This window comes from Manihot esculenta, chromosome 12 (genome assembly GCF_001659605.2).
Source record: "Manihot esculenta cultivar AM560-2 chromosome 12, M.esculenta_v8, whole genome shotgun sequence".
Lineage (NCBI taxonomy): Eukaryota > Viridiplantae > Streptophyta > Magnoliopsida > Malpighiales > Euphorbiaceae > Manihot > Manihot esculenta.
The window spans coordinates 8,874,872-8,886,542 of NC_035172.2; the positions used below are offsets into that span (position 1 = coordinate 8,874,872).

At 28.3% G+C, this 11,671-nt stretch overlaps 1 protein-coding gene across 1 annotated transcript; it reads left to right on the forward strand.

Moving 5' to 3' along the window:
- The first annotated feature begins 9,151 nt into the window (after positions 1–9,151).
- On the forward strand, positions 9,152–11,458 carry LOC122721339 (peroxidase 3-like). The gene is made up of 4 exons (XM_043948630.1): positions 9,152–9,448; positions 9,571–9,768; positions 9,861–10,023; positions 10,775–11,458. Exons 1-4 carry the CDS (start codon positions 9,236–9,238, stop codon positions 11,188–11,190), a joined length of 990 nt encoding a protein of 329 aa, XP_043804565.1. The 5' UTR covers positions 9,152–9,235; the 3' UTR covers positions 11,191–11,458.
- The last annotated feature ends 213 nt before the right edge of the window (positions 11,459–11,671 follow it).

Sequence of the window (11,671 nt, forward strand, 5' to 3'; positions counted from 1 at the left end):
TTTTGATAATTTATATTATTTAATTAATAAATTAAGATTATTTAGTTTTAATAAAGAATATTTAATTATTTGCAATAAAATATTAGAATAATAGAGTATTCCAGCTAGCTTTTTTCATATTGTGATTGTCTCTTAATTATATAGTTGTACCCGGGCTTTTTGCTTTTTCAAGTTAAAAAAAAAAAAAATTTCTCAAATCTTGGTCCGGCAAAAACTATTTCCCGAATCAGGGTGAATTTTGACTCTAACTTACCGCACGTTTGAAGTGCGGTAAGATAAGAATAATTAAAAAAAAAAAATTAAATACATTACCGCACTTTTGAAGTGCGGTAATGCGTGCGTCCGTACAATCAATTTTAAAAATATAAATTTAATTTTTATTTAATTAATTTTATTTATTTAATTATATATTAAATTTATATAAATATAATTATAAAAATTATATTAATATTATTATAAATATTAATTATTTTAATTTATTTAAAATAAAATATTATATTTTTTATATTTATTATTTTATTTTATTATTTTTATTACTATTAATTTATAAATATTTATAAATTATAAAAATTATAAAAAATTAAAATTTATTTTATTTCATATTTTTTTATATTAAAATATTTTATAAATAAAAAAAGATATCTATATAATATGAGAATATATTTATTCATCTTTAATATTATTTTTTGACATTATCATTTATATATATATTAATTTATTTTTATTATATTACTGTTTTTAAATATTTAGATGTATTTTTTTATTTAATTTTTTATATTTTTTTCATTCATAAATATGATTAATAAAATAAATTATATATATCATTGACAAATATATTGAATATTGAGGATTGGGAAGTAAAATATGAGACCTCTAATTTTTTAAATTTATTTAAATGTACATACTATCAAATTAAATCTATGAATATTATATTAATACATTAATATATATTTTTAGCATTAATTAAATTATATAAATCAATAAAATAAAATAGCAAATATAATAAATATAATATTATATTATAAATAATTTAAATTAATTAATATTAATATTAATATAATTTTTATAACTAAATTTTATAAATTTAATATAAAGTTAATTAAATTAATAAAATATAATATAATAATTAATTAAATAAAAATTAATTAATATTAATATAATTTTTATAATTATAATTTATAAATTTAATATATAATTAATTAAATTAATAAAATATAATAATTAATTAAATAAAAATTTATTAATTAATATTAATATAATTATATTTATATAAATTTAATATATAATTAAATAAATAAAATTAATTAAATAAAAATTAAATTTATATTTCTCAAATTGATTGTGTGGCAGCCGCATTACACATTACCGCACGTCAAAAGTGCGGTAATGTATTTAATTTTTTTTTATCAATTATTCTTATCTTACCGCATTTCAAAAGTGCGGTAAGCTCTACCGCACTTTTGACGTGCGGTAGAGTTCAAATTTACCCTGATCTGAGAAATAGTTTTTGTCGGATCAGAATTTAAAAAATTTTTTTTTTTAACTTGAAAAAGCAAAAAGTTCGTTGTACCCACCATTGAGAGTATACTTCTTCACATTATTTTAATATATTGAAGATAAATAATTATATGTAGAGCTTATTATAATAAAATAATTGATGTAGCCTTTTTTCGTAATATTTTTTCCATGGTTTTATTTTATATTGTAATTAATAAAATAATTGGAATTCTAGCGAAGTAGAAGAATTTTTGTCAAAGTACAATGATGATATAATTATGTGGTACGTACCACAAGCGTGCAAAGAATCCATACAGCTTAATGGATTTCTTGATAATAAAGTTAAATTTTATTATTTTACTAAAGAATGATGAAGCCAATAATTAATATTAATTAAAAATTTAACTTTACTTATGCAGATCAATTATTGCAGGCGTATACATAACACAAAGACAGTTTGTTTTCCTTTTTCTTTTAATAATTTACAATAATTTGCCTTTTGAAAATAATCATATAAAGGGTTTATTCTTCTGCATTCCTGTAATTATTAAAAGAATGGTTTGACTACAAAGTTACTTATCAGAGTTGTACACTCCTAAAAAAAATATTTTATTAAAAAGCTTTACATTAATAAACATTTGTTCACATTGACCATTTACCGTTAGCTAGGTTTTTCATTGAAGCCATCCACGATGCTACAATAATATAATCGAGGAGCATGAATTCCTTTTTTTTTTTTTATTAGGAGGCGCATATATATATATATATATATATCAATTGAGCTAACCTTCGAATTATTTTATATTTTAATTTAAATATTTAAATTTTAAATAAATTCATTAATATTTATGTTTGTATATAATTTTAATTAATTTTTAAATTAAAATTTAAAAATAAACGATCTAATCGTTAATTGTGCAGTTTACATTTTGAATAGTAATAAATTTTTTTTATATTAATAATTATAAATATTTTATAATAAATATATTATTTAATTTAAAATAATAAAAATATATATAAAATAATTAAAAATAAAGATATTAAATAAAAAATTTAAATATTTATAATAATTTACAGTTATATTTAACACTTAAAATTTTAAATAATAAAATTAAATCTTTTTAATTTATAAGATTATAGTGGAAAAAATTAAGTTAATTTTAAAAAGTTAATAATAAATTATAATATAATTCTTAAAATTATATTTAACTAATAAAATCATTTTTAAATATATATTTATATCATAATAATATTATTATTTTTATTAATTTCGTCATTTACTCTTTATTTTTACTTTTATATAATATCATAGATTATTAATAACAATTTAAAATATGAAAAAAAAATAAAATCTTACTATCTAAAATATATAATATTTTATTTTATTTAAAATATTATTAATAAAATCTAAAAAATTTTTAAATATAAAAAACATATACAATATTAAATATAAACATTCAATGAAACATTTTAATATATATTATTTATATACGATATTTTCACAATAATCACTTAGGATAGACTAAGAATTATCATCACGAGACAGAGCCATGTAATAAAAATCTGATTATTCATGGTGAAGAAGACACGAATATTGTAGCATCTGATCATTTATCAAGACTTGCCTGCCCACCCTAAAGAGGTCGGGTCTTTACATAAATTTACCATTGGCAGTCACAATTCAACATACTCATATTATGCCTATAATCATAGAATCCCATTCAACTAAGCCGGCGAGATTTTTTATCAATTAGTCGGACACATCATTGTCGGATTATCAATCAGCCGGCCACATTTTTTAATGCCCAAGCCACAAGGCGGGTACCTGCCAGGTTCAACGACCGGGTGTTAGTCCCATATAAAAATTTCTCTAAGCCATTTCATGCTCAGGCCGTAAAGTGAATTTCACCAGGCCAGAAGACCGGGTGTTAGTCCCACTATAAAAGGTATTCATGCTCGCCACAAGGCGAGTCACGCCAATCCACAATCCGGGCATTAGTCCCACTAATCAAGGCATTCATGTCAAGGCACAAGACGAGTTCTGCCAGGCCAGAAGACCGAGTGTTAGTCCCACTAAAAAAGACGTTCATGTCAGATCAGAAGCTGGGTTCCACCATGCCACAATCCGGGCGTCAGTCCCAAAAATCAAGACATCTTATACCAGACCACAATTCCAGTGTTGGTTTCATTAATCAAGGCATCTTATACTCAAACAACAAGGCAAGTTCCGCTAGGCCAAAAGACTGGGTATTAGTCCCACTAATAAAGGCATTCATGTCAGGCCACAAGGTGGGTTCTTCTAGGACACAATCCAAGTATCGGTCCCATAAATCAAGGCATCTTATGCCAGGCCATAAGGTGGGTTCCACTAAGCCACAATCTAGGTGTTGGTCCCACTAATCAAGCAATTTTATGTCAGGCCACAAGACGGGTTCTGCTAGGCCATAGTCTAGATATCGGTCCCATTAATCAAGGCATTCATGCCAAGTCACAAGGCGAGTTCCGCTAGGCCACAATCTGGGCATCAGTCCCACAAATCAATGCATCTTATGTCAAGCCACAAGGTGGGTTCCGCCATACCACAATCCGAGTATTAATCCTACTAATCAAGACATCTTATGCCAAGCCATAAGGCGGGTTCCGCTAGGCCAGAAGACTTGGTGTTAGTCAGACTAAAAAAAAAGCATTCATACCAGGTCACAAGATGGGTTCTGCCATGTCATAATCCAAGCATCGGTCTCACTAAATAAGGCATTCATGTCAAGCCACAAGGTGGGTTCTGCCAGGCTACAATTCGGACATTGGTCCCACAAATCAATGCATCTTATGCCAGGCCACAAGGTGGGTTTCGCCAGGCCACAATCTGGTCGTTGGTCCCACTAATCAAGGCATCTTATGCCATGCTATAAGGTGGATTCCGCCAGCTATAAAACCAGGTGTTAGTCTCACTAAAAAAGACATTTATACCAGGCCACAGGCGGGTTTTCCCAGGCCACAATCTAGACATTAGTCCCACTAATTAAGGCATTCATGCCAGGCCATAAAGTGGGTTCCTCCAGACCATAATCCAAGCGTTGATCCCACTAATCAAGGCATTTTATGCTAGGTCACAAGGTGGGTTCCGTCAAGCCAGAAGACCGAGTGTTAGTCCCACTAAAAAAGGTATTCATGATAGGCCACAAGATGGGTTTCGCCAAGCCACAATTTAGGCGTCGATCCCACTAATCAAGGAATTCATACCAGGCCACAAGGTAGGTTTTGCCAGGCCAAAAGACCAGGTGTTAGTGCCACTAAAAAAGGCATTCATGCCAGGCCACAAGGCGAGTTTTGCCAGCCCATAATCTGGTCATTGGTCCCACAAATCAATACATCTTATGCCAGGCCACAAAGTGAGTTCCGCCATACCACAATCCGGGCTTTGGTTCCACTAATCAAGGTATTTTATGTCAGGCCATAAGGCAGGTTCCATCAAGCCAGAAGACTATCCCACTAAAAAAGGCATTCATACAAGGCTACTAGGCAGGTTTCGCCAGGCCAAAAGACTGGATGTTAGTCCCAATAAAAAAAGGCATTTATGCCAGACCACAAGGTAGGTTCCACTAGGCCACAATCCAAGCATCGATCCCACAAATCAAGGCATATTATGTCAGGCCACAAAGGTGGGTTATGCCAGCCCATAATCCGAGCATTGGTTCTATTAATTAAGGCATCTTATGCTAGACTACAAGGCAAGTTTCACTAGGCTAGAAGACTGGATGTTAGTACCACTAAAAAACACATTCATGGCATGCCACAAAGTGGGTTCTGCCAGGCCACCATCTGAGCATCAATCCCACAAATCAAGGCATTTTATGCTAGGTCATAATCTGAGCGGTGATCCCACTAATTAAAGCATTTGCCTCAAGGCGGGTTCCGTCAAGCCAACCAACTGGATGTCAATCCCACTAAGCAAAGCATCTTATGCCCAAGCCACAAGGCGAACATGCGCTAGGCTGACCAACCGAGTGTTAATCCCATTTTACAAAGATTCTAAAGCATCTTATGCCCAGGCTACCAAGCTGGTATACGCCAGGCCAAGTGACCGGGTATTAGTCCCGTTTTGTAAAAAGTTTCTAAGACATCTTCTACCCAGGCCATAATGTGGGTATATGCCAGGCCAACCAATTGGGCGTTAGACCTGTTTCACAAAGAGATTCTAAGGCAGTTCATACTCAAGCTACAAGGCAGGTATGAGCCAGGCCACACGTCCAAGCATTGGTCCTGTTTCATAGAAAGTCTCTAATACATTTGTCACTGCTCTTATAATTACTCCTGAAAATTCAAAACTTTTTTAGAAAGAAGAAGGCTCATTGTAGACGAGCAAGACTTTTTGACAATTAGCGAAGGCAGAACGGACTGCTAAGCGAGCGAGTAAAGTCCGCAAGCAGGAAAATAACAGGAAACTCGTCAGGGCTAGTCGGGACAAGAAATTGTCCGAAAGCACGCTAGGGCTGGAAAATGCCAAGAAGCTTGTCAGGGCTAGAAAAATGCTCAAAAGCTCGATAGAGTTGGAAAATGCCCGGAAACTCGTCAAGACTAGATAATATCTGAAAGATTGATAAGGCTGAAAAATGCCCAGAAGCTCGTCAGGGCTGAAAAAAGCTCAAAAACTTGTCAAGGCATTACTATATCACTTGGATCAATTTTGGTCAAGCGTTGGACAAGATTTTGGACCGAGCTGGTCGACACAGCGAGTAAGAAGAAAGTAAGGACAGCACACGCTCAGCCCAAATAGAAGTTGACTTAGTACGACAGACTGAACTAAGGCTGGCACGGTTCCACTCAAGACGGTCGTTATAATTTACACTTCAGAATCGTGACACATTTCACGACTAGCCTACTAGTTAGTCATATTGCTTATTAATTTGTAGTGGTTTTAAATGATTGTTCATTTATTATCTTTTCGATGTGGAGATTTAAAAAAAAAAAATGTACACTTAAATGATCTAACACTCTCATTTTTAATGGGAATGATTTACAATAGTCATCAAAATTTGACACAATAACAACTAATTACATTATTGATCATCATATTTATATTATTAATGAAAAAAATTTAAATTAGTATTTATTTAATTATTGTCAAAAGTTATAATTCTTGCAGTGCTTTAAAATAATATATTTCAAGTGAAATGAAAAATGAAAGTCGCAATAACTTTAATCAATGGTTTTATATTTAAACTTAGATATGGAGCATTTTAAATCTAGACTAATCAGATTAATGGATTCCCAACATCAGATGATTTATGTATATAAAAACTTTTAAGATAATCTTTATAGAATGCAAAATTCATGCTTTGACACATTTTTTTTTATTTTAATTTATTTTTATTAATATTATAAATTTGAAATGTCAAAAATATTTTTAGAAAAACAAAGTATTGAGAGTATTGATAATAGGGTCCATTCGACTTTCAAAACAACAAATCAAATTCAATTTTCAGAAAATAAATAGTTAAAAGGGATTGCTACAAATCCAAATAAAATAGAAAAACCTATTGATCACTTTTTTTTAAACTGAAGAACAAGAAAATTTTATTCATTCAATTAATTTATAAAAATATTATTATAAGAAAATTATTATTCAGTTCTTATTATATAAAACTTAAAACAATATATTAGAATACCTCTGAACTTTTAAAAAATTCACTAATTAATTTCTTTATTAATTTAGTTATTAAGTGTTATAAAAAAATTTAAAATATTTAAAATATAAAAAAATTAATTAATATATACTTTTATAAAATCGATGGATCAATTTTTATATGGCTAAAATTAATTAAATAATTAATAATAAAATTTTAAATATTTTAAAAATATTTTATTATATTTTTTAAAATTAAAAAATCAACTAATAAATTTTTATATAATATAAATACTAAATAATAATTTTTTTATAATAATAAGATAAAAATATATTTTATAAATATTTATATAACAAATTTTTTATAATAATAAAATAAAAATATATTTTATAAATTAATTGAATGAATATGTAACTAAAAAATTATAAAAAAAAATAATGATTTGATAAAATAAACTATTCTCTTCATTCTAAAATTTTTATTATTTTTTTTAAATTTTTTTTAAATTATAGTAAGATATAAATAGATTATTATAACTCTATTTAATATTTCATATTTTTAAGAAATTTCCTAAAATATTTTTTAATATTTAATAAAATTTAATATATTTAAAATATATATAATAAAAAAATTAATAAAAAAATTATATTTTTTTATATATATGAAAAAATAAAATTGATAAAATTATAAAATTGTTGAATTAATATTTACAATTTTTTATTTTAAATTTTTTTATTTAAAAATATTTTTTAAATAGTAATAATAAAAGCGTAAAAATAAAAAAACGAAAAACAGAAGTCAGCGAGTAAAAATATGAATGCACCCTTAATTTCCTGATCTTTTAGTTTTCTCATTTTTAAATTGGACCAGATATCAAGAAAACTTAATCCGTTAAATCTTTATTTTACTTTTTCCCCCAATTTGTTTTTGTAACGTGGCAATCAAAAGTGAAAAAAGAAAATGCAGCCACGTGTTTCAATTTTATCCCATGAGCCCATTTCGCCACTATTATTGGACTTTTACTTTTTTGTTTTTTTTTTAATTTAAAAATTGAGAAGTAAAATATAAAATTTTTTAAATTTATTCAGATATATTTATTATTAAATTAAATTTATGAGTATAATATTATTAAACTTTTAAATATTATCAAATTAAATATGTGACTGCACTGATATTGAACCTTTAAATATTTTTAATGCTAATATTTTTATTTAATTCTTACTAGACATTCAGTTTCTAAATTCTTTTCATAAAGGTTAGGAATTCAAAATTTAATTGAATGTATTTAATTTGGAGCTAAATTGTGAGTGATTCACTGTTGTAATTATTGGGAGTATTTATTTTATTTTTCAATTTTTTTTAATTTTCAAACTAATTAAGCTTCTTAGTTTTTTTTTATTTATATAAAATCAAATGGATAGATACAAGGAGGGGCGGCTAAAGACCTTGAAAGTCATTACACTGTATGATGAATGCTGTGGTGGCAGCCATATAACCCAATTATGAGAAAGAGTAGAACAGAGTGGCAATGGCAATCATAGAGAGAGAGCAGGTGAACAAATGAGTATATTTTAATTTGATAGTAGCAGTGTTCTTGTATTCACCTTCTATGGTTTTATTATGCCAACGTAAAAAGGCTTATATTCTCCACCATATCATTCACGTATGCATTAATAATTATATATGCCACCTTGCTTTTAATTTTATTAAGATTTATTACTACATTACCTTATTAAGGTAATGAATTCACTGCTCGTTTCATTGATTAAGACTCAAACTTTGAGGATTAAATAATAAACTGGCTCTAGAATATCTTTAATTCTATTACTAAGAAAAAGAAAAAAAAAAAAAAAAAAAAAAAAAAAAAAAGATGGCTGATTGTTGTAGTCATGTTTATACACGGATCTATACCTCACTTGCTTAGAGAGGCAGACAAGCATAACTAATCATAATTTAAAGTTACTGTTTTAGAATCTTCTTTCTTATGTTTTAGCTCAAATCCATGCTTATAAAGGTGCATCTTCTCTCATATTACAGGCATACAGCTTATCTCTCTCTCTCTCTCTCTCTCTCTCTCCCTATTTGTTTCTTCTTATAGTAATATCAAGATCAAAATGAGAGTGATAGGTTATTTTGGTTTAATAATATTTGGTGTTTTAGCATTTATGGGTTCATCAACTGAAGCTCAATTGCAAATGGGTTTTTATGCTAAGAGCTGCCCAAAAGCTGAGAAGATTGTTCAAGATTTTGTCAACAAACACATCCATAATGCTCCATCTTTAGCTGCTTCTTTCTTGAGATTGAACTTCCATGATTGCTTCGTCAGGGTTTGTCTCTTTGATCATTTCTTAATTAATTAAGCTGGATCACTCGCTGCTTGTTTTTTTTTTTTTTTTTCATTTTGAGATTTGAACTCGAAACCTCATTTATGATATGTTCTTGGCATCAGGGTTGTGATGCATCTGTGCTTCTGAACTCGTCATCGAGCTCTGGCGAACAACCTGAAAAGGAAGCTATTCCAAATCAAACAATAAGAGGATTTGACTTCCTAGACAGAGTGAAGAGCCTTCTTGAAGATAAATGTCCTGGCATAGTATCCTGTGCAGACATTCTTGCTTTGGTCGCAAGGGATTCCATTGTGGCTACAGTATGTAATTAAATCAATGGACATTAAAGAAAAATCTTGAATTATAACATGTTCCCAAATGATTAATGTTGTTGTTGTTGATTTGGATACAGGGAGGTCCCTTTTGGAGAGTTCCAACTGGAAGAAGAGATGGTGTAATATCAAGGTTGTCTGAGGCCATGGCCGACATCCCACCTCCCTTTGCAAACTTCTCTACTCTTCAGACTCAATTTGCCGACAAAGGTCTTGATTTGAAAGACCTGGTTTTGCTTTCCGGTAATTATGCAATATCCTCACATATAAATAAGGTCTTAAATTAAACAGCTTTCTTTTACATAGTTTGTGAATAATTTTTAATATTTTTTTCTGCAATTTCAACGTCAGATTTGCTTTTCTTATCATGTATAGAAAATTTTACCTAAATCAGATTTATATAAATTATAATATTAAATGTATAAAATTTCATGTGAATCTTACTTTCATTTTACATAACGGGCCTACATGAATTTAATTTAAACAAAAAAAAATTTATCATATATGAATGGTAAATATTTTTACTAAATTTTCAATAAATTAATAAAATAACTCATAAATTCAATTACATACATATTTTAAATAAATATAATTTAATCTTACCTCAATATAAATTCTCAGTGCGAGCAATTATTATATAAAATTTTCTTGAAAAAAAGCATATATAATGTGGAATTCACATGGAGAAAAAAAAAAAAGCTAAATGCATATTTATTTCTTTATTTTTTTACAAAAAAATTATTTTAAATTCTTAATTTTTATTTTTATTTTATTCTCTTTTAACTTTCAAATATTAAAAACTTATATAGCGAATGAGTAAATTTATATATGCTATTCAAAATTTAAAAAATTAAAACTGTAAATAAGATGAAGGATAAATTAGGAGGGTAAAATGATATTTTGTGAAAAGTTAAGGGGCAAATTATATATTTTCTATAATTTCCGCATATATAATACATTGAATTTTTATTTTTATTTTTATTTTTTTGTGCAGGGGCTCACACAATTGGGATATCCCATTGTCCAGCATTTTCAGACCGTTTATACAACTTCAGTGGAACTGGTGAGCCAGATCCTAGCCTAGACAGTGAGTATGCTGCAAATCTAAGGGCAAATAAGTGCAGAACTCCTGATGATAGAACCACCATTGTTGAGATGGATCCAGGAAGTAGAAAAACATTTGATCTTAGCTACTACTCTCTCTTGCTTAAAAGAAGAGGCCTTTTTGAATCAGACGCTGTTTTGATCACTGACCCTGTTACTTTATCTCTCATCAACCAACTTCTCAGTGGTTCTGTTGATGATTTCTTTGCTCAGTTTGCCAATTCCATGGAGAAATTAGGCAGAGTTGATGTTAAAACTGGAACTGATGGTCAAATTAGAAAGCACTGTGCAGTTGTTAATAGTTAATATTATAATTAGAGTTTTTCTTTTTTTTTTTCTTGGGTGATAAAAATAAAAGATCAATTAAGGGATTTTGGGTGATTTGTTTTATTTTTTTGGGCTTTGATTGTGACATAAATGTCTTGGTGAATAATTGAGATCTACTTAAGATTTCTTTATTTCTTACTTGAAAAAAAAAATAAAAAGAAGAAAAAAAGCTGTGTTGTAAAATATCCCTTCCTTTAGCAGCTTTTGTAACAAACTTTTAATAATATGAGATGATTCTTTTCTTTTATGCCAATCTATTTAATTATTTAATTGAATAAATTTTCTTAATTCTTTATTTTATGTCATGTTTTGAGCGGGAGTGAGTAATCGATCGGTCCAATTTAAAATCGAATCAAACTGAATAAATTAAAAATTAAATCAAATCGATTTTGATCAAAAATCGAATCGAATTGAACCAGTTTGATTCGGTCTGATTCAATTCGATTTGATTTGTTTGAAT